The sequence below is a fragment of the Protomyctophum parallelum genome (assembly GCF_964188405.1).
Source record: "Protomyctophum parallelum genome assembly, chromosome: 16".
Taxonomy (NCBI): Eukaryota; Metazoa; Chordata; class Actinopteri; order Myctophiformes; family Myctophidae; genus Protomyctophum; species Protomyctophum parallelum.
In genome coordinates this window covers 15701477-15726159 of record NC_139711.1, presented here as the reverse complement: position 1 = coordinate 15726159, position 24683 = coordinate 15701477, and the positions used below count along the sequence as shown (strand labels likewise).

The 24683-nt window shown below is 42.2% G+C and overlaps 1 protein-coding gene across 1 annotated transcript; it reads left to right on the top strand.

Annotated features, from left to right (window-relative positions):
* Window positions 1–244: 244 nt before the first annotated feature.
* slc9a6a (solute carrier family 9 member A6a) lies at window positions 245–22368 on the top strand. The gene is made up of 16 exons (XM_083786526.1): window positions 245–697; window positions 1932–2131; window positions 4754–4831; window positions 6155–6231; window positions 9066–9178; window positions 9904–10009; window positions 11959–12100; window positions 12726–12831; window positions 13598–13686; window positions 13967–14080; window positions 15264–15375; window positions 17604–17757; window positions 18038–18068; window positions 18171–18256; window positions 18976–19081; window positions 20062–22368. Exons 1-16 carry the CDS (start codon window positions 406–408, stop codon window positions 20341–20343), a joined length of 2088 nt encoding a protein of 695 aa, XP_083642652.1. The 5' UTR covers window positions 245–405; the 3' UTR covers window positions 20344–22368.
* Window positions 22369–24683: the final 2315 nt, after the last annotated feature.

Sequence of the window (24683 nt, the reverse complement as noted above, 5' to 3'; positions counted from 1 at the left end):
CAGTCTATGCTTTAGCTACTACAACGATTTATATATTAAAAAAACAAAACAATACAATTATAATTCGCTCTTCCAAAATCAGCCTCAGCAAAAACATCTCGTGGCATTTCATGGTACAGATCGTCCTGCGGATTCACATTTTACCCAGCAACATTTCGCTAAATACTTTTATATCGAAAGGAGGGAAAAGAAAAACATTGAAGCTTCTGGAAAAAACGAGTTTCACATCCGGGCCAGGATTTATGTTGCTGTCGTCTCACTGCTGCTGCTGCTGCTGCTGCTGCTGTGTTATATCCCAGCCCAGCTCAGCTCAGCTTACATAAAGAACAACACCGCAGGAAAACTTTGATTGATTGTAATATCGACGACAACAACAAAACATCCCTACTTTTTTTTTTTGACAGAATGGGTTTTAGAGTGACTGTGAACACTGCCAGGAGGGCAACGAGGACGCTGTGGCTGCTGATGTTGGTGAGCCTGTCTGTGTGCGTGTGTGTTTGCAGAGCATCGTCTCCAGAGGAGGACAGTGCCATGGAGAACATCGTTACCGAGCAGAAGGCAGAGAAGAGCCACCGGCAGGACAGCGCCGACCTGCTCATCTTCATTATGCTGCTCACCCTCACCATCTTGACCATTTGGCTGTTTAAGCACCGGCGATTCAGGTTTCTGCACGAAACTGGCCTGGCGATGATTTATGGTGAGATCAACCCCCCCCCCCCCTCCACCACCTGACTGACTGTGTGTGATCTCATCTGTGCAATCAATGACTGATCGATTGCCTAATGTTATACTGGTAGATTTGCCTAGAAATATAATATGGTGCCTTGTTGTTACAAATTCTATCTTTAATTAGATTGGTATTTGGTAATGCTTGGATACAAACTGTGCTAAAGGATGAATGGTTCACAGTACACGAGTACTGTGACTTAATAGATAGCTTGCGCATGTTATTTGCCCCTTTCGAAAGCCTGTATACATTTTTAAGTGGTACAACCCGTGCACTTCAAGGATCAGCTATGTATGTAAATGTATGTATGTATGTAGCTACCAACAGGCGCTGTTGCACCACTTACTTCAGGTCTGATTTTTGTATTTGGGATGATATACAAAAATCACACCCATGTGAAGTGAGCAGTGCCCTTTGACGATGATGTCACATGACAGTAACCACAGTAACTGTGGTAGCACAGCTTAAAAAAGGTATAGGGCTTCCAGTAGAATACCAAACAACTCGCCCCTTTACCAACCTGCCCTGCGAAAAGTGTTCATTTAGTTAACATTAATTTAGTATCTCCCTCCCTCTCCCTGCTGAAAACTGAAATGATCTTGTATACACTATAAAGATTTATTTGATTGTATAGTAGTCGATCTCTGTACTCTGTAAAATCAAGAAAGAATAACATGAGACGGTGATTGCTTTCTTTCAGTGCTGTGTAAACAATCCATGTAGCCCATGTTTTGTAATTGCATCATCATGCTATTATTATGTCCATGCCATGGATATACAGAGTGAACAAAACAATTATAAATGAATATGATAATACCTTTTATATAATCACCAACATGAATTATGTTTGTTATTTCAACAATATATCTGATTTCTTAATGTCATGCATACCATGTTGCATGTGGTGGTCTAGCTATTAATCAATACAGCTAGGTAGAGTAGTGGGGTGAGATGGACATGGGGCGACCGTACCTGTTACCTTCCAATATAGGGGATAGCTTGAGCATCAGCCTGTCCCATTTAAAATACTGGCCAGTAAACTATATTGTATCAACTTTATCTTAGAGCCACCTCAGCATTTAGTTAATATGGTTCCAAGGATGCCATAAAAACATGTAATCTTTGTACTCTCTGGTAAGAGAAACATGCATAGAAAATCACAGCTCTTCTTTCTCTCCCATGCCGACATTTTCTCTCTGTCTAGGGGTCCTAGTTGGAGTTGTCCTGCGCTACGGCATCCATGTTCCGCGAGACATCAGCAACGTCACCCTGAGCTGCCCTGTAAACTCCAGCCCTGCCACCCTGCTGGTGAACGTCAGTGGCAAGTACTATGAATACACCCTGAAAGGAGAGATCAATGCCAACGAGGTGGATGAGGTGCAGGACAACGAGATGCTGCGCAAGGTAGAGCCAACGTATAAAGTCTTAACACCAGGATATGATTGGGTGTTGTCATGGCAGAGGATTTTGATTGATTGATTTATTAACAGTTTGCAGAATTACAGTACATTTCAAGTACAACTCAATACAAAAAACTGTTAACTGTGAGTGGACGACGCCATAAAGCATTACACTTGTTATAATAGGGCCCACCATTTTCAATTCATCAAAACATTTAGAGATATACACAACTAGTCAAAACAGGAAATCATCATAGGAGGTAAAAAGGGAAAATAAACATAGGAGCCATTTTCAGAGCCATTTTCTCACATGGAATTCTTAATATTGCTTGATGAAAATTGCCAGTGACTGTCACTGTCCACTGTAATGACATCTGATCTCACATTAGATTCATGTAATAATGACTGCAGCACGGCCACAGTAATGCTTGCATAAGAGGTGTCTACAGCCCACAGGACTGGGCATTTGGGGAAGATAATAATGTGTATTTGGGGCAAACAGCAATCCTCCCTCAACTGAGCTAGATGTCATTGTGTCACTGTCAAATGACAAAGGTGCACGTCTGTGTGTAAAACCAGGGAATATCTACTATTGAAAGTAATAGCATTGTCGTTGATCATCTATGCATCTGTGAATCCCTTAGTTTGCCCCACATTGTTGTTCTTGTGACGTACTTTTGTTCTTATTGACGTTTATAAAGATTTCTGTCTATTTACCCTCTAAATGGACAGTATTTCTTATGAACTTCATTTTGCAGGTATCAAACAAGTAGGTTTGAATTAATAGAAGAAATAGCAAGCTCTCCAAGTACAGTTGAACACCCGATTTTCCTCAACAAGCTTTCTTTTCTTGGACAGCATTTGGAATCACAGCAGCAGTGTCTCTCCTCAGTACTCAGTTTTCAAGTGAATAGTGAAACTTTGGTACCTGAGCCCTGTATTCATGTTATCATTGTGAATGATGATGTAAAATGACTGAGGCCACCCATCTCTCCGCTATGATGATACTAAAGTATGCTAATTCATAGTGTCTGGGCCATGGCCATGATGAATACAGTTTTTTCTTCTGAGAATCGTGTTGGGAGCCACAGGGATGTCAAAAGCGTACATGGTGGTACAAAGTTGGAAGCTTTGAGAACAAGCCAAGGGCACCCACTCGAGATATTGGTGTATGAACTACATTAGATTAGACTTTATTGTCCCGGCCAGAGGAGATTGTGTTCACAGCCCGTTCAACACAGAAACACAGTAGCATAAAAACACAGCAATGTAAAGATACATACATACATAGAATTTCCGTAAATAAATCCATACCACGAGTAGCTTGTTTAATGCTGTAATAGCAGAGTGGACACAACACAAATCTCCTGCAAAATAAATGCAACCTTTTTACATTTTAATAATAATTTTATAACTCTTAACGCTATTGTGATTGCTAGGCATGTGTTGGCTCTGTCATTCATGTCTGACATTTTTGGAAGACGGGCTGAATTATGCTTTGTACCGTCAAATCAAGATTCTGGGGAGCGACAGACAGAGCTCTGAGCTTATGGATAACAACAGTCTTTGCCGGGGTCAAAATGGCTAGAAGTGATGTGTTTATCAAAACAGAGTTTGTCCATACTAAATTGTGACTAGATGCCTAAATAGTTACAAGCTGGTCATTATAATTAGACCTAGTTGATCCAGTGGGGGGAATTCATCTCAGGGACAACTCGACACATAATTTCCCGGTGCTGGGAATCCCCTTTTGCTAAACATTAAACAACCTTTATAAGGTCTGTATAAATGTTCGCCTCTATGAACAAAACTGCTTCGTAAGAACTATGTTGGTGTAACTGAGAGATTTGCTGTATATAGTCTTACGTAAGTTTCACTTGCCTTGTAGAGCCAGTATGTAGTATATTCAGTGCAGTGTATAGTTGGTGAGATAATAGTCATTTCAAATTTGAAGCAGTTTATTGGTGAATTGTGTGAGCAACACAACACAAGTTTACAGGCTTGTCACTAAATTGACATACAGCTTTGTGTTTTGTTAACATGAGTGGCTCTCAAGGCACAGCTTACAGTACTATTGACCCAGTCTACGGATATAACGATCTCACTGCAAAGAGCCTTGATTTGATTATTGGTGAAATTAATTTACGATTAATCGAATATTCGTTTGCAAAATGTGCAGCTTGGGAGTGTGCAGCATGGGAAAAAAAACGTATTAATCAGGGCAGCCCTAGATTTAATTTTGACATTCCAATTTCCACACTGATCATTTGTCTTTTAGTTGTTGGTGATGCGATTCAAAAGTGATTGAATGCGATAAAAAAAAAGGGGTAAATAAGTTGAATAAGTGAAACTGTCCCCATCTTGTGATCAGGAACTATGTTCCCTTGCGCTTGGTTGTAGCAGCTGCCTCATTCTATCCTTGAAGTGTCAGACTTTGATTATGCAAAGATCAAAGCCAAAAATGGAGGGTAGGGGGAGTCTAAATGTTTTGTCTGCTCCAGAATTGGCATTCATTAGCACATTGCCAATGCCTTTTTTTCCTTTTTATTACTATAAATGATTGTAAAATGGAATGATTTTGCATGTTAATGTGCTACTGTTTACCTTCTGTTGTTGTTTGACTCAGGTGACCTTTGACCCCGAAGTATTTTTCAACATCCTCCTTCCCCCTATCATCTTCTATGCTGGCTACAGTCTGAAAAGGGTATGGTATACACTACAGGCACCATATCTACTGCTGCACATAACCATATTAACATTGGGTACAGGCTTTAGTTTAGACCAGAGTAATCTAGTAAGAGAGTAGCGACACTAGCGTTGACTCCCATTGTAACAATGGAATGCGGAAGTGCTCATTCTTTTAAATGATTTTTTTCTTTTTGGCTTTTGCCTTTATTTTATATTTTTTATGGAGGGACAGACAGTAGGCTGATAGGAAATGGGGGGAAGACATGCAGTAAAGGCCGTCGGGATCGGGAGTCGAACCCGCGGCACACTGCCACAGTGGATTACCAGCCAAGGAGCCTGGACCACTGAGCCATGGCCCAGGCCGCAAGTGCTCATTCTATCTCAATGGGATAGTTCCAATGTTTGGAACTATAGCCCATAGGCAACCACTTTGCGGCGAGATCAAAGCGTGTCACCACTGACCACTCTCTTACTATTCCACTCGGGTTTAGACATACTGTTGGTCTGACTGTCATTAGACAACCTACCTCAAACCCTATCCTATCCTAACCCTAACCACAAGCACGGGAGCAGCGCATGCTCGACCGCATGTCCAAACGTTGTTTCCGCATGTCGGTCCGTTGGTGTGTCTAATCTGCGCAATCCCATTAAAGGAGAATTCCTCACTATACCATTTTCTTACCTAAATCTGTTATTTTATCCAAGAATGAGTGGTAGAGCGCATTGCAGCTCTGAGCGTGCACAGAGAGTCTTACGCTAAATTGCATATTGTGATCGCTCGAAACATTTATTCTTTCTGTAGACATCTGTCTTTCATTATGACTAGATACACTCCACAGTGTTTTGTCCCAAATGGGCTGCCATAAAAAGGCGAACTACTGTAAGACCCACCGTGCTCGGTCAGAGCTGTGGTTTGAAACCTTCCAAAAATGTTTAAATACATTTCAACATTTTTCAAAAATAATAGCAAAAATAGCAGATCTACAACCTAACAGTGCATCGCAATGTGACATTTTGGAGCTTGTTGATCGGTTATTTACGCTATTAGTTGTATGACGGCTCAAGGGGGTGCATACTTATTTTAAACTAGTCATTGGTTAGACATAAGGTTGGTGAGGGGTGCGTTAAGACGACCGGATCATCATCGATCATTCATAACCGTCAGTATGATAACAGACAACCTCTATCTTTCTTATTGTCAGCCTAAGTAATTGAAGCATTTCATAAACATACTTAGGTACAGGATGAAGATATGTAATATAGCCGTATTGTGTGATATTGTAGTACAGTATGTACTAGTATGTAATGAATAATATCTTTGAACTATTCTGTCTTTCAGAGACATTTCTTCAGAAACATGGGTTCCATACTTGCTTATGCCTTCCTGGGGACAGTCGTTTCCTGTTTCATTATTGGGTAAGAGTAAGGGTCTTCACAGCCACACAAAAACAGGGCTTCAATCCTCGCATTTAGCCTCTACTGTATATTCTGTGACCGATATGCAAAATCTAGACTTTAGACTGGTTCTGTGCTGGAGTGGATGTATACGCAGTAGATATTTAGTATTTTACTGTATTGCCTGACTTCAGAGGATCATGTGTCATATTATGCTAAGGCAGTGGCTCTCAACTTTTCAGCCTGTGAAATAATCATATTTGAACTGGGGAACCTTCTCCCTGATAATCACTTTGGAATTGTAGGAGTTGAAGCATTAGATTTAGGATTGCCTAGGTTCCAGAGATAAATATTGTGAATAGCAGATTTTCCTCGGGTTGCAAGGTGTTATAACTAAGCTTAATATAGGCCATTTTCAAAATGTTTGCCTCTTTCTTACATTATTTGACAATTTGGCCAATTGGTGACCAGTTTTTATACAGTTTTTTTTTATTTCTTTTGATGCAGCAATTTTTTTTTCTTTAAGTAAGAATAATCATGTGGGGACCCCCCTGGAGGTCTGACAAACAGTTTGAGAACCACTGTGTTAAGGTACCTGCTGTTAAACAGGTTGAGAACCACTGTGTTAAGGTACCTGCTCTTAAACAGGTTGAGAACCACTGTGTTAAGGTACCTGCTGTTAAACAGGTTGAGAACCACTGTATTAAGGTACCTGCTGTTAAACAGGTTGAGAACCACTGTGTTAAGGTACCTGCTGTTAAACAGGTTGAGAACCACTGTGTTAAGGTACCTGCTGTTAAACAGGTTGAGAACCACTGTATTAAGGTACCTGCTGTTAAACAGGTTGAGAACCACTGTATTAAGGTACCTGCTGTTAAACAGGTTGAGAACCACTGTGTTAAGGTACCTGCTGTTAAACAGGTTGAGAACCACTGTGTTAAGGTACCTGCTGTTAAACAGGTTGAGAACCACTGTGTTAAGGTACCTGCTGTTAAACAGGTTGAGAACCACTGTGTTGACTCTGTTGAGGTACCTGCTGTTAAACAGGTTGAGAACCACTGTGTTAAGGTACCTGCTGTTAAACAGGTTGAGAACCACTGTGTTGACTCTGTTGAGGTACCCGCTGTTAAACAGGTTGAGAACCACTGTGTTAAGGTACCTGCTCTTAAACAGGTTGAGAACCACTGTGTTAAGGTACCTGCTCTTAAACAGGTTGAGAACCACTGTGTTAAGGTACCTGCTCTTAAACAGGTTGAGAACCACTGTGTTAAGGTACCTGCTCTTAAACAGGTTGAGAACCACTGTGTTAAGGTACCTGCTCTTAAACAGGTTGAGAACCACTGTGTTAAGGTACCTGCTGTTAAACAGGTTGAGAACCACTGTGTTAAGGTACCTGCTGTTAAACAGGTTGAGAACCACTGTGTTAAGGTACCTGCTGTTAAACAGGTTGAGAACCACTGTGTTAAGGTACCTGCTCTTAAACAGGTTGAGAACCACTGTGTTAAGGTACCTGCTGTTAAACAGGTTGAGAACCACTGTGTTAAGGTACCTGCTGTTAAACAGGTTGAGAACCACTGTATTAAGGTACCTGCTGTTAAACAGGTTGAGAACCACTGTATTAAGGTACCTGCTGTTAAACAGGTTGAGAACCACTGTGTTAAGGTACCTGCTGTTAAACAGGTTGAGAACCACTGTGTTAAGGTACCTGCTGTTAAACAGGTTGAGAACCACTGTGTTAAGGTACCTGCTGTTAAACAGGTTGAGAACCACTGTGTTGACTCTGTTGAGGTACCTGCTGTTAAACAGGTTGAGAACCACTGTGTTAAGGTACCTGCTGTTAAACAGGTTGAGAACCACTGTGTTGACTCTGTTGAGGTACCCGCTGTTAAACAGGTTGAGAACCACTGTGTTAAGGTACCTGCTCTTAAACAGGTTGAGAACCACTGTGTTAAGGTACCTGCTCTTAAACAGGTTGAGAACCACTGTGTTAAGGTACCTGCTCTTAAACAGGTTGAGAACCACTGTGTTAAGGTACCTGCTCTTAAACAGGTTGAGAACCACTGTGTTAAGGTACCTGCTCTTAAACAGGTTGAGAACCACTGTGTTAAGGTACCTGCTGTTAAACAGGTTGAGAACCACTGTGTTAAGGTACCTGCTGTTAAACAGGTTGAGAACCACTGTGTTAAGGTACCTGCTGTTAAACAGGTTGAGAACCACTGTGTTAAGGTACCTGCTCTTAAACAGGTTGAGAACCACTGTGTTAAGGTACCTGCTGTTAAACAGGTTGAGAACCACTGTGTTAAGGTACCTGCTGTTAAACAGGTTGAGAACCACTGTGTTAAGGTACCTGCTGTTAAACAGGTTGAGAACCACTGTGTTGACTCTGTTGAGGTACCTGCTGTTAAACAGGTTGAGAACCACTGTGTTAAGGTACCTGCTGTTAAACAGGTTGAGAACCACTGTGTTGACTCTGTTGAGGTACCCGCTGTTAAACAGGTTGAGAACCACTGTGTTAAGGTACCTGCTCTTAAACAGGTTGAGAACCACTGTGTTAAGGTACCTGCTCTTAAACAGGTTGAGAACCACTGTGTTAAGGTACCTGCTCTTAAACAGGTTGAGAACCACTGTGTTAAGGTACCTGCTCTTAAACAGGTTGAGAACCACTGTGTTAAGGTACCTGCTCTTAAACAGGTTGAGAACCACTGTGTTAAGGTACCTGCTGTTAAACAGGTTGAGAACCACTGTGTTAAGGTACCTGCTGTTAAACAGGTTGAGAACCACTGTGTTAAGGTACCTGCTGTTAAACAGGTTGAGAACCACTGTGTTAAGGTACCTGCTGTTTCTCTATATTTCAGGTTGATGATGTATGGCTGTGTGACGCTAATGAAGAAGGTGGGCCAGCTGCACGGGGACTTCTTCTTCACGGACTGTCTGTTCTTCGGGGCCATTTTGTCTGCCACAGACCCTGGTGTGTATGCTAGGCCTCAGACACTTTACCACATTGACCCTGGCATCCCTTTTGTCCCCATGTTGTTCCAGGCGGAAATTATCTAAAATAGCAATTTTTAATTCTTACTGGCCATATGCCAGTATTGCACAGCAAAAAGATCTCCAACTTCACATGCGTTGTGGACTTAACTTCTGGATTATTTTCATCAGCCTTAAGTGGTTAACAAGGTGGCTTAGTTGAGAGCTACAGGAACATCATGTGTAGGTATTTTTGTGTAGTTACTGTCACACCCGAAATCATCGTGTGTGTGTGTGTGTGTGTGTGTGTGTGTGTGTGTGTGTGTGTGACACTTGGTTGTGAAATCCAACCAAACACTATTTTCGTGCTCGGACAGACCCAGCCAGCCCAGTGACACACAAAGGTCCGTAATTCTTTGTGTGGCTGCACCACTAAAAAAAGAAAATGAATCATTCTCAGAAACCAAAAGATATAAACGAGAACATGTCTGACAAAAAAAATCAGTGAAAGCAAAAACATGGCCTCCTGTCAGCACCACATAACTGACGTCGACATGTATATGGGGAGATTTATACTTACTTGCGCTTGCGTGTTGTGCACAGTTGTCGTTGTTGCATGAAACGAGTATAAATCAGGCATTACAGTTTGGATCCAATCCAATAACAAAGGGAGAATGCAGAACTACCGGTATGTTACAAAGCGTGTTGTTCCCGTTTGTGTTGCAGTGACGGTCCTGGCCATCTTTAATGAACTGCAGGTGGATGTTGACCTGTACGCCTTGCTGTTTGGAGAGAGCGTCCTCAATGACGCTGTGGCCGTAGTGCTGTCCTCGTAAGTCCCCTCTGTGCACCTTGTGTTACGCCACTGATTCTGCTTATCCCACCTCTCGACCCTATGTCAGTATTGGAATCTTAATATCGGTAAACTACGTCATCTGTTGGTTTAGATAAGGTTCTGAGCCGTCACCGTACTGGTTTTGTGAGGGAGATGGTGCGATGTGGTGTGAGTCATGCATTTTGTATCGATTTGACCAGTGACCTTTTTGGTAACGTGATATCAGCTGCTCATTAACGGTGTGGGACGGAGTGTCTTGTCTGCCCTCCAGGCTAACGTTAGCTCATCGCTCTGTCTCCCCCCTCTGTGTGCAACTCTGCTGTTATTTCCCGCAGAATTGTTATTTATTATGGCAGGCACAGCGGGGCGCGACCCGCCCCCGGAGCGATCAGTCACTGGGGAGAGGGTGCGGAGGAGACTCTGACCACGCCCCGGAACGGCTGTACCAAGTAGAGCATGGCAGTGTGTGTCTCTGCAGTGCCTTCAGATAAAACAGAACAAATCTCCAGCTATGTAATCCCAAGGAGAGGACTTTTTTGTTTTAATGCTATATTTCTGCCTCGTAATTAAACTGACTGGTTAAAAGAAACGTAATTTCCAAGAGCACAGACAAAGGACGGGACTGGATAGTGATAAACGTTTGGCGACAGTCCCCTAAAAGCTGTCTGGTGATTTGTTACTGTGTGTGTCTGGGGGGACTGAGACTGCAGAATGTAAATAACTCCTGTATAGAGCAAACCTGATTCAAATATTTTTGCTTTAGTTGACTTAGGAGCCAGATGGATGGGGTTTGTCAAATAGTAAAATGACTTGCAGAATCAGAACGTATTAGTATTTGTCAATTTGGCACGTGTTCACGATGAGTGACAGACAGCCTGAGGTTATAGCCAATATTAACCTTGTCCTCTTGTCCTGATGACAAGAACCGCCTCCATCTGGCTTTAAAACAAAGTTTAATCACATTCACAAATATAGATTTTCCTGATTCAAAGCATGGTGCAGCCCTCTATTCCTAATGCTGCACACCTCTACCTGCTACTCTGTTTACTCCTCCTTTCAGTCCCCAGCCTCCCTGCTCTGAAGCTTGTGCTGAGTTTTCGAGTGATACCCAAGGTCTCCTGAGACTCCCATTGGGAGTCTCCAGAGGCCATAGGTTCTTTTGCTATGTGAATCTCAAGAGAATGTAATAGTTCTACCTAGGGTCATGCTCTCAGGGGTGTATCGGGTGGTGCAGGGGACAAGTTCCAGCCCACCGCCATGGAGACTAGGGTCGCTCCCAATTAACACAATTGGCCGTGTCTGCAGGTGGGAAGCCGGGCAGGGAAGGCGATCTGTGTAGTCCTACAGGTTGGTCAGAGAGCACCTGTTCGGGAGGGGGAAGTTATAGGTAGGATAGCGTGTTCCTCTGCATGCGTTACGCTCCCCCGGTGAACCTCCTCACTGTCCGGTGAAAAGAAGTCACTGGATGACCACCTGTATTGGAGGTGACCCTCCCACTTGACCCAACTGTGTGTGGTTAAAAATTGGGAATTGGCACAACTTCTATATTGAGGGGGGGGGGGCAGAACTGCGTAATTGTTGATGTCTGTGATGGTACTCTCCTTGGGGAACAGAGAGACAGTTTTGAAATTCTGATTATGAGCCCTAAAATGCAAAGAAGCCGACATTGATGAATTATGCAGTCACATGCAAAGTTGTTTACCTAGTAAGGATGCTGCCGGCACACATCATGCAAATACTTAGTTTCTACAGTACATGATGCGGTAATTGCTGACCTCCATTTATATGTTTTACATGCTATCACATGTAAAAATATTGTAGGCGGGCATCTCTACCCCCATTCATCATGTATTATTTGGTTATGCTTCCAAATACTTTGCTTTTGCAAATAGGATGGCTTTTTACCTTAGCTTGTCTGCTGCTAAACTGTTGTTGTGTCCTTCCAGGTCTATAGTGGCATACCAACCAGCGGGGGACAACACTCACACCTTTGAGGTCATGGCTATGCTTAAGTCCATTGCCGTCTTCGTGGGGGTCTTCAGTGGTTCGTTTGCTCTGGGAGTAGCCACCGGGGTCTCTACAGCACTCATATCCTTTTCCTCCACCAGTCACCAGATCTTATTTCCAATTCATGATTATGATAAAAATGTTTTTGACATGATTCATTAGTCATCTATTGCCTTGAAAGTGGTCTTCCTGTGTTAACCCATTCACCCTTTTAGACCTAAATTCGATTACTACAAATGTCTTTTTCTGAAAAACCCATGTTTCTATATCAGTGGTTCTCAAACTATTTCATGTCAAGGACCCCCAGAATTATCTGTATTTAGCCGCCAACCCCCATTTAAAAATATGTTGTTCCAGGGACCCCCCCCCAGAAGCAAAGATTTGAGTTAAAAAGACCGGCAGTCGGTGCCATGCTATGAGCTTGTAGATCTGCTATTTTTCAACAGCTAAAGTAAAACACAATGCTTAAAACACCAAAAGGGGTTCCCGCCAAAAATGGGTTAAGACGTCACCTGAGGCCGATTCTAAATTATGTCTTCTAAATCCTAACCGTTTTCTGAAAAACGTATGTTGCTAAATCAGGGGTGCTCCAAACGATTTCAATTTCATGAAAAATATGGTTAAAGTGTTGTAAAATCTAAAGTGACACAGATGCTTTCCCGGTTTGTTTGTGTGTAATGTTGATGTCCTTGACCAGTGTGTTTACGTGACCAAGTTCACCAAACTGAGGGATTTCCCGCTGTTGGAGACGGCCTTGTTTTTCCTCTTGTCCTGGAGCACATTCCTGCTGGCTGAGGCCTGCGGCTTCACAGGTAACGTATACACATGCACAGACACACGTATGCATGAAAACACATGTACATACAGTATATGCACAAGTATACGTACAAACAACACATGAAGGTTATCTGCGAAGTTCACGTCTATTGTACTGTATTCTGGTGCGGCAGTAAAGAGCCATGGACAGTGAATGACACTAGTTTCAGACTATGACTGAAACTAAAATCTAAATTTGCTTTTAGATTTAGATTTTAGTTTCAGTCATAGTCTCTTGAATAGTTTCCATTTAGTTTGAGTCACATTTTAGTCACCTGGAATGTTTTAGTGTCAGTCTAGTTTTAGTCGACTAAATATCATAGGATTTAGTCGACTAAAATGTATTTTGGCGGGCCTTGATGCCGTCGTAATGACTTTGATTTGATTTGACTTGATTTTACACTTGCTGAAAATAGCCGGTCGAGCTGCGACGCGTTGTGAGCTTGTATTTTCAGCATGCCACCAAGTGTACAATGACTTCTAGTGGATCTCTTGTCCACTAGTCCCTTCCTAACATTTTAGTCTAGTTTTTATTTGTTGACAAAATTGTTAATATATTTAGTCTTAGTCATCATAGCTTAGTTTTCATTTAGTTTCCGTTTAGTTTTTCTTATTAGTCGACGAAATCAACACTGCTAAACGGCCTAGGTTGAATGTTCAAATCCCACGCATTTTTAAAATGTACACATTTGTGATAGATTTTAACTGTGCATCTCTCTGCTCTCCATTTCCGTCTGTGTCTCTTAATCGGTGTGCTTTTAGGCGTGGTGGCAGTTCTGTTCTGTGGTATCACCCAGGCCCACTACACCTTCAACAACCTGTCACCAGAGTCCCAGGACCGAACCAAGCAGGTCTGGGCCTGTCACAATTATTACATAATCGCAATTATTTGAGATAATCACAATAATTTTGTCGTAATCGTCATAATTGTTCGAAAATGTTCCCTTTTTTGTATAAAACTAGTAACTTTATTAGTCAATGCTTTGTATATTATTTTGACACATCTTCGTAATCGTGACAGTCCTATCAATAGCTGCCAAATCACCAATGATACAGTTTTCGTGTTTTGTGTTGGGGTTATCGTCAATCAATGGAAATGTCTTGACTCTTTTTGTGTGTATTGTGTTGCAGTTGTTTGAACTCCTGAACTTCTTGGCTGAGAACTTTATCTTCTCCTACATGGGCCTGGCCCTGTTCACCTTCCAGAACCATATCTTCAATCCCATGTTCATCATTGGGGCCTTTGTATCCTAAACTGAATACGTAAATATATGCGAATCCTACAATAACCACATTCTCAAAACACTTAACAACACTCCTTTGAAACAGGTTGATGACTACAAGTATTTGGGTTCATATATATCTTCTTCCCAAAAGGAATTTCAAACTAGGAAGGATATGGCCTGCAATGACATGCATAGGATCTGGTCATCCCAGTTTAGTGAGAGGTTCAAAGTAGGGTTGTCCCGATCGGATCGAGTGATCAGAAATTGGGGCAGATCACATTGTTTTCAAATGATCGGAATCTGATCGGGAGCCAAAAAAAATCAATATTATATCCATATCATGATATTAACCTGGAAATTGTCTGTGATTTGGGATATTGTACTATTGTGATATGGCATAAACGTTTCGTATAAATTAGAAATATCGGATCGGGAAAGTCTGTATCAGCAGATGCTCAGAATCAAATGATCGGAATCAGATCGGCAGCAAAAAAATACATGATCGGGACATCCCTAGTTCAAAGTAAAACTATTTAGGACGACCATCGAGCCGATTCTACTCTATGGCTCCGAAACATGGACACCCACTTTCTAATGAGAGCACAAAATCTCTCTTGGAAGAGTCACCCATCGACTTCTCTAATATACGGCAACCTTCCTCGTGTTTCTTCTCTTCCGATCTAGAAGAACACAGTATGCCGGCCACTGCTACAGAGCTGATCATAAGGTTATATCTTCCCTTCTCTGAAATCCTGCCTCAAAGCAGACCAGAGGTAGAAAACTGTCGTTCCCTGATGTCATCACTAGGGACACATGCATCAGTAAGCAGGAACTGGGGATGGCAATGGGAAGGATTGTGAAATCCATGATCCTTAAATAAAAGACTACGCAGCCAGCTTGTAAGCGGTGCACTCACTGGTCTGCAAAAAGTATGGCTTTGTTTCATGTAATGGGTGGTCAATTAAACAGATTTTATGATACTGATTTCAAGCTACAATCCAGGATCTACTGGTTGGCACTTGGGTGGAGTAAGAGTAAAGTAGTTGTAGTCTAGAGTCTGTTTATTTCCTCCATTTCCTTAAAAAAAAGTAACATTTTTAGACATTGATGGTTTTCTCCTGACAGTAACGATATGTCAAAGGCTATGCTCCATTTCTGTTTTGTTTTTGAAAAAGTGCTCCTTAACCACACCCCCTCCTCAGCTGTCTGTATTTGTGGGTAGAGCAGCCAACATCTACCCCCTCTCCTTCCTTCTCAACCTGGGACGACGCAACAAGATCAAATCCAACTTTCAGCACATGATGATGTTTGCTGGTTAGTAATACTATAATTTTGCGGCCGCTCATCCCAGAGTTACGTTGCCGCGCACTATGGGAAGAAGGAAATTGCGGGAGTTGACTCCACATGTAGTAACGGTCCCGGATGGGTTATTAGTTATTATTATGTGTCCTTATTAGTGTAGTGTATAGTCAACACGTTATGGCTCATACACACTGCCCGGTATTTGCTCCGATTATGCTGTCGGGGAGCATTTTTGGCGCTGGCCGACAAAACCCCTGATCTGACGTTAAGCGGTGCCCAAAAGTTATAGATCACAAAGGCTTTGCAGGTAGAGCACATGACATGGCCCTAAAAATATATATAATTTTAATATAAAAAACTATTTTTGCATCTGCCGCTTGAGATGACCTGAGATGACTTGATTGATTGACATAAAAAAGGGCCTGTCAGCTCAAACACACAATGCAATATATTTTAAATACAGAGATTTAGAAAGAATAAGCAAAATCGTGAGGCTACAATTCCTCTCCCTTTCCTTGTTTCTCTTCTCCTGCGGGAGATCAGAATGAGATTCTGAGAGCTAGTGTGGGCCTATTAGAAGACAGGGCAGTGTTGCCAGGTTTGTGAATTGTAAGCGAGTCGTAGTGTGTTGAATGGTATTTGTGGGCTTGTGAATGAATTTTCTCACATGTAATTTGTGCTCACTTGCATAGACCTGGCGAATTTAGCGTGGTGAAAGGGCAACAGTGTGCTTCGGGCGATAATGTTTGTAGTAAACAAATGCATTGCCGCCGTGAGTGTGGACGGGAGGCATCTTTGGTGGCACTGCAATGATCATTTTTTGGCGGGTGGTGTCGAGTGTTGGCGTTGGGCGCGATAGGAGGAGATAGGTCCCGAACACTGCGAAGGTAAGTGTGTGACGTCACTGCCGTGTGAGTGTGTGTGGGTGTAGTGTGTAAGATGGTGTTGTGGGTGTTGCAATAGCGACGTAGCTGTTGTGGCTTTGGGTTTCTTGCCATGTGTTGGGTACAAGTTCTCTAATATATAATAGATGAGGATGATTTACCATGTGGTGAAAATAAGTTGGGGACAATTTTGGTTTATAAATGTATTTATTTTTCTTTCTTCCGGGATGATTTTTGGCCATATTTTCAAACCAATCGTGTATTCAAATGTACTAAAAAAAAAACAAAGGTGTTCAAACTGTTCATTGGATGCAATTCTAGATATATTTACAGATATATTGCCAGAGTATGACACTCACTGAGGGAGTGCGTTGTTTGATAAGCTAGTAGGTAGGGGATAAGATGACCTAAGTCAGTGGTTCCCAAACTTTTTCATGTCAAGGACCCCCAAATTGACACTAATTGGCCCGCGGACCCCCATTTGAAACGATATTTGAAGAGAAGATTTGTACGCCTCTCTAGCAGTGATTCTCAGCCCGTTTAATTTCAAGGACCCCCAGTTTGACATGCATTAGTATACGGACCCCCATTTAATGGCATTTCTATCACTGGGACCACCAATTTATATTGTAAAATCAATGTTAATTTAACTCTGAGACAAATGGAACCTAATGTGTCCATTTGGTTCCATTTTTACACTCAGAGTTACAGACCCATAAGGATCCATTTGGTTCCAGACTTCCAGTTGGTATCATTTAGCTGGGGACCCCATGGTACTCCTTCAAGGACCCCTGGGGGTCCCCGGACCCCACTTTGGGAACCACTGGCCTAAGTAAGTCCAATTATAATTTGATGACGGCCATGTTTTTAGGTCCATTTTAAAATGGACGTGTAATCAAGACATTTAATGGCTGTTGGAAGTGCATTCCACATTTTGGTGGCAGAGTGGTGCATATTTCCCCATGTTTCAGCCAAGAGTAGGGGGGAACTAGGTCAGAGGAGCTTCCTCTAGTGTTGTGCTGTGAATATCCACATGAATCATAGACAGTGTTCCTATTCCGGGCTCAACATTAATAGGCAAACATATATTCTGTAAAAAGGAGTAGATCAATTATAAAGCCCTGGGGAACAACCACCAATGGAGTTCTTAAAGTACAAGATTATTATCAAGAAAATGAAACTGAAATTAAATTATTTCACACAAACTTTCTATACTGACTTGAATGTGAATGCCATGTATAATGCACAATAGGCACAATGTTATCTAATGGAAAAACAACAGACACACGTATACACAAAACACACACACACACACACTGACGCCACAACCTCACTGTTTTTTTATTTTTTATTCAGGACTGCGTGGGGCAATGACCTTTGCCCTGTCCATAAGAGACACTGCTACCTATGCCCGCCAGATGATGTTCACCACCACCTTGCTGGTGGTCTTCTTCACTGTGTGGGTTTGTGGAGGAGGCACCACCCAGATGCTGTCCTGCCAACACATACGGTATGACCATGTGTCCTTCAGCCGGGGTCAAAGCACAGGCCATATTTGAACTAATTGCTGAGATCCTAGATCCTAGTTTGTCAATCATAGAAAAGTAATTATTTGCAAATTACCATATGACCCCAATGTGATCGCTGACGGCCTTGTTGTGTGATAGAGTGATGTGTAAGATTATTTGTTTCTACTAGAATATCATTGAGCATATCTGGCCTTAATGTTTAAAATTTGAGACTGGAAAACAAAAGTCCCCTATAATCCATTTTCCATGTTTTTTTTACAGAGTGGGAGTAGATACAGACCTAGATAACCCTGTGAGTAAAGCACTTACAAAATATTTAGTTCACTCGTATATTAACCACTGTCGGTACAAAAGCCCATTCAAACTACAACTGTGTTTTTGTATTTTGTTAAAGGTGAGCATCACCGAGGGTTCAGAGAGACGGAGCACCAAACAGGAGAGTGCTTGGCTGTTCAGGATCTGGTACACCTTTGACCACAAGTATCCTTTGGTGTATACTCTACAGCCTGGTTTATAAGTTTGTATAAAATGCTATCTAAGTCTACATGAAGTGCTTTTATCTAAGGGGCTAGGGCAAGTACTTACATTTTTATTGACATTTTCACCAAAGGACAATTACACGATAAGCACATACACAGAAAACAAAAAAGTTAAAATAAATACAAATAAATGTAAAGACAAACAAAGAACAACAAAAACAAACTAAGACAAAAAAAGGAACATTTGTGTTGAGTAGGCCGTTGTATCACCTGGATACTACTGAATTACCAGTAAAAATTTTACATCATTCATGCTAAGGGCTGCAAATCCCAAACATTGCTCTATCCTATATTGAGGCTTAGTATTTTGAGTCTAATATATTTATCTGTTCTATTTTACCATCTGTGAGTTAATTAGAATTGATAACATTGTGACTGAAGGCAATTAAAGGACTCTCTGCTGATGTAGTTCTCCGTTGCAGACAACAGAGGGCACAAACTACAACCCCGAAAATCCACAGATCGCTTTATGGGCCATTCAGTTAACTTTTTTATGGATTTGATCTGGAAACTATAAGAATCACAAGAGATAAGAATATTGATGAGACATTTCTACTACCAGTTTAGTCACTTTTTTAATGCACGTTTCTGATCCAGTGTCCACTCCCTCACAAAGCTCTTGTCACTGTAGACATTCCTTGACTCTAGCCCCCTCTCCAGTTACCTGAAGCCCATCCTGACTCACAGTGGCCCCCCTCTCACGGCCCACATGCCCTCCTGCTGTGGACCCCTAGCCCGCTGCCTCACCAGCCCGCAGGCCTACGAGGTTAGACACTGAATCAAAACCACCACAGTTAATCAAACTGATCTTTGTAATTGATTATAAGCGATTGACCATCCAGTCCCGGCAGGGTCATATATACCAAAGAGTCAGGAAAATGGGACCCGGTGCCTCCCTGCTTCGCACTCGTCAAGGGTCGGATTGGGGGTAAGTCCCTGCAACATGCTAGCGTCATGTCCAGGGGGTGTACTTGTACATCAAGCTGCCTCACGCTACAGACACAGGAGATAGGCTCCTGCCCTATGGGCCACATGGCTCGGCAAGGCTCACTAAACGATAATTAATTTGAATAAAATAGCGGATCCACACTCTCACAACGTGGCATGACGTGTTGCAGGCTTGTAGGTCGATGAGCGATGTTTTTGCACAATACAGTTGTATAACAAAGTGTAAAACTGCTGAAGTGTTGAATCAAACTATGTAGTTCATCTATTAGCATTTTCCACGTCGATTTGTATGTAAGAAAGAAACAAATGATCAAGAAATTATGATATTTGTCAGGTGAAAGAAGCGCTGTCTCCATTGTGTTCTCCTACCCCCCCCCCCCCCCTCCCATATTAGTATGATTATTATCTTAATAATGTCTATGTTTGTGTATCACAACCTCGGGCCTCACGGCCGTTGTTTGCGTGTGTTCTCCCCGCTGCGCTGTGTGCTTTGCCCTTCCCTAGAGTTATAGAATGAATGTACAATTAGAGTAGATAAACCTACTTGCCGTCACTTGCCGGCTGGGAAGATTTTGTTTGTGGGCTTTGTTTTTAGTGTTGAAAATATTGTTAAGCTAGTGTTATATGCAGACATTATTTATGTCCAAATATGAGGTCTGTACAATGGACAGACAAGACACACTAAGACCAACACACGCACATTTACAGGCCACACCAGCAGCACAAAAGAACAGCAGAACATACACATAAGACAGTTTCTCTCCTCTCCATTTCCAACCCTGTCTGCCCGCCCGCCAGAATGAATGCCAGCTGAAAGATGACGACTCGGACCTCATCCTGTCGGAAGGCGACATGAACCTGACCTACGGTGACATCACGGTCAGCACGGACGCCACGGGCGCCCACACCACCGCCAACGCCGCTGGCGGTAGGCTAGCGAACTCCACCACAGCGGAGGACCTGGACCGGGAGCTGACGTATGGTGACAGCGAGCTGGTGATGCGAGGCACACGCCTGGTGCTGCCCATGGACGACTCTGAGCCACCCTTCGCAGACCCCCACCACCGCTTGCGGAAGTAGAGGGAGAATTTAAAGGCTACGTCCTTGGTGGCCCAGACCAGCTCCTCCTCCCTCCAACAGGACCACTTGCCCAGCCAGCACGCGGAGAAGAAAACTGATCTAAAAGACTAGTCTGACACTCTGTTTCTCTTTGACTTGCCTCATCCCTACTTCTGTTTGTTGGTACCTTGCATCATCCCTACTTTCTTTCCATTTCTGTCTTCATTTTCTCAGTTTTCATTCCCTCTAGTGGATAATAATCATTGCTCTCTACCTCATACGTTTCTAGTACATACACTTTGCCATATGGCATCACTGTAATGCAGTCTATTGTTAGGTTGGGTTTTTTTCATAAGTTTTAACACCGGACAGTGTGGTCACTTTAACAGTAGCATTGCATAAAAGTTTAGAAGCATGCATTATTAGTCTATATAAATGCTGTCAAAGTACCTGCTGCCAAACTCTAGTTAAATTAGTCTTTATTAGTGTTTATTATCACATGAGTACTATACTTTGATGTGCATGCAAAAGGACACTTCCGTTATTTTGTATGCGTGGGAGGTCGAGGGGTTTTCGGGACCGGGTCTGACCCTGAATGTGGCTGCCTATATGTCTGTCAGACAGCGTGACCAGAGTCTTGCAGACCCGGTGGCTGAGCATAACTGTACATTAGGTTACAATCAAGTGCCTGCCGGCTTTAGTTTTTAAGCCTGGCAACTCATCCTGGACCAGCTCTGTTGAGCAGAGGTGCAGAGTTCAGGATGGGTCGTCATGCGGTGGTAGATTCTCTCCTCAAACAGACTCCTCCGTCCATATAGGTAGCATCCTACTCCTTCAGCATAGGGCCAGTGCTGTTCGTCTGTAGATAGCTTGTGACCCCGGCAGTGTGAGCTTTGGATCTCCTCCCAATGACCTTTGACTGTGACCTAGAGAGGGAATTTACACCTTATTTTAGAACCTGATGTCGCTCACAGCAGAATGAAGGGCTGTCATTTTTGATTACGAGATCCAGTCTGTTAACGATGAAAACTGGTGCCACTTTTGTCCTACATTTGACATTTTGTGAAGAAGAAAAAAAGAAAATGCAGATAATTACACATTTTCTATACTTTTTTGCAACATTTGCTTTAGTACAATAGGCTCAATCCCCATTATCACAGACATTTAGCATTGTGTGTACATTTTGATACATGTTATTATAGCACTATATTTGTGAATGTCCAGAGATGCGATATCAGATGTTTCTCATGAATTGATATCTGAAAGTCACATTTTGGATATATGGGTTTGATATTGCTGAATACTGTACTTGCAGTAGTACCATGTTTGCAGACAGTTTATTTGTGAGTATGATTTCAAAAAGTTTGAACAATGTCCATCTACGTATTTGATTGATACACATTGTTAGGAAACGTTAAACGTAACGGAAACTGTTAGGTTTTTTTGTTTGTTTTTTGGCTAATGGCTTTGAATTTACGTGCAATTTACCTTTAGTGCAACTACTGCCACAGGTACTATAGGGTACATAAGCATCTGTGGTTGCCATATTAGCCCTCCATGCACAGCCAAGGCCTGCTTTTGATTCCTACGAGGTTCAGATGGTCAATAACTAGACAGTAGGTCAACACGATTTGGTCTAAGAACAGGGTCCTAATTTAAATGCGAGCAGAGATAAATTGTTGCACACCATGTGCTCGCGGATATATTATGCTATATTGATGTTACATTTATAGAGATATTAGTCTTTCCTCCGCCATCTTTGACACTCCATGGCCATGGGGCCACTACGTGGTGGTCGGCGGGGTCCCAAGGAGAACAGAAGGTTGGGTGTTTCTCCGCCTGCGTAAGGGTGCAGAAGCAAGAGTCAGCTGTTAATGTAGCTTAACAGGAAGCGCTGACAGGTCTGTCACCCCAGCAACGCAGTGTTGATGCAGACGGATGCAGAGAGATTGCCATTATACAACAGCAGCACATGATAAGGAAGTATAATGGTGTTGAATTATAGCATATGGAGGGGAAGTAAACAAGCTTCCTTGAATGTGGATAGTGTTGATGGGGGGGGGGGGGTTGGGTGGGTGGCTTTTTTACGGAAGAGTGAATGAAATTAGGAAATGTTGGGGAGGAAGAGATGGTTTAGAAAGCTTTTGTGTACGGGGTGGGGGTGGAAGGAGGAGTGGAATAGTTCATAGCTTTGCCTTCCACAGTGACATCTTCTGCTGTGCAGGAACTTCTTATAGAGTACTCACTATTTGTTTTGTTTCTCATGAGGCATGCCTCTTGACATCACCTTGTACGGGAATATTTTTTCCCTTTTATACTTTTTTTGCTTTGTTACATTTTATTATGTAGAAAAGGGAACTGATGAAGAAGCATTTGCACTTGTCTTTTGACAATTGATTGGATTATTTTATGTTTGATTGTATCATGATAATTTAACAGCTGCTTTGGGATTTTCCCTTTGTGTTGGAAGGTGGGAGGACGTTTTTAACAGTTGATCAATTATTGTTCTCTTATACTTTATCTGCAAACGAGTGTTTCCATTTCGCAATGGAAGTTGGGATAATAGAAAAAATCCCCCGTCTTATCACTGTCATTCAGGTCATCGCTGTGTATGTTAACAACAGACTACTTAGAATGCTATCGCCGTGACCTACAGTATACAGAGCATGAACCAGTCTACATTCATCTTCATTGGTCTTGGGGAGATAAAAAAAGAAAGAGAACCTCAAACCAGAATTGTGTGCCGCTATTCCTTGACCGACACATTAACCAATGTGAACTCTGCAAAAGGCCCATATAGGTCTACGTATTTTGCCTGTACTGCTCTGCCAGTATGTGTTCTTTCTCTGTACGTTGAATGGTACCTTGTGACTGGCTTTTGATCATTGGATATCCTGTCTGAATTAGCTGACCAAAGGGGCTTGCTGTGCTCTGTGTTTCAAGACAGTCCACTGTCTTTATACTGCAAATTATGTGCGTCTGCGTTTGTGCACGAATGTGCGGGTGTACGTTTCCGTATGTGTACCCATGGGTCTGTGCCCATGCAGGTGTGTGTGTGTGTGTGTGTTTCAGAGAGGGGAGATGCAGTATTGTCTCTTATCCCCAGTGTTGCCGGTACTGACTGTTTACATCTGTGTAAATATACCTTTACCTGTTCATGTCCGTGCAACAGTCAATAAACGAAAGCCTGTGCTTTTGATTAAAATTCCTTCCTGTAATGCCTTCATTTACCTCTGCAGGCAGCAGACCTACCATTTGAACCAGGAGTAGTGACGATTGAGCCATCAAATGTGCGTCACATAAGTTGTCAATTGCAAATGAATATAAAGATCACTTTCAAAATACGTCCTGGTGAATGTCCTATTTGATTCTCATTGCATTGCCCCAAGTAATAAACCCCAACAATCTGGTGCTTCACAAAAGGTTTAAATATTCCCTTTACTACTTCCAGGTCTGTTTTTGTAGCATCAGGTCATCTGATGCTACAAAAACGGCACACCCAGACTGATTCAGATGTCTGATGTCTGGGTGTGATGTGAGAAAGTAACTTGCTGTACTCTACATAGTTACAATTGCACTATAATAGCTCCTAGGGGTAAATTAACGACTTGTTGCTGTAGAAGAAGCCAACAAAAAAAGTTGAAAAAACAAATCCCATTTGAATACCATTCATATGACATGATAAATTGTCACATCTCTCCAGGGAATGGAAATGGAGGCAGCTCTATCCACAATGTTTTTTTCTTTTAGATATCAGGTAACATTATTCCTAATATGGGCACAACTCTCTCCACTCTGCTCGACAAACGCCTGTTTGCTGGAGTTACAGTCCAGGAAGGAAATATTAGCTTTAGACTGCGTAACTTGGCACTGTTCTGTTCTCTTTCTTCCTCTCTGATTCTGTCTATCTGCTTGTTTTCTCTCTCCTTTTCCCTCTCTCTCTTCGTCGTCCTCCCTTCTCTGATTTAGCTGAGGCCCTCATCCAGTCGACCCTGTGTGTGTGTGTGTGTGTGTGTGTGTGTGTGTGTGTGTGTGTGTACTGTGTATGCATTCAGACCCTCATAAAAGAAGATTTGTCTTCAAAAATGCAATGGCACAATATTTTCAAATGGAGGTTCTTGACTTTAGAATGTTTGGGCGTGGTTTTCTGCACCCACTGAATAATTGGCCATTAATCTTTCCCATAGAGATTTACAGAAATAATTACATCAATTATTTAGAATCAAGCCATCCTGGTGAGTCATGACCATATTTCCTTTGATTCTGTGAAAAAATTAAAATGAAAAACGCTAAACAAAGGGTATTAAATGTAGTAGCCTATATCATATAATTTAATATTCAATTATTATTCTTCTCAGGGA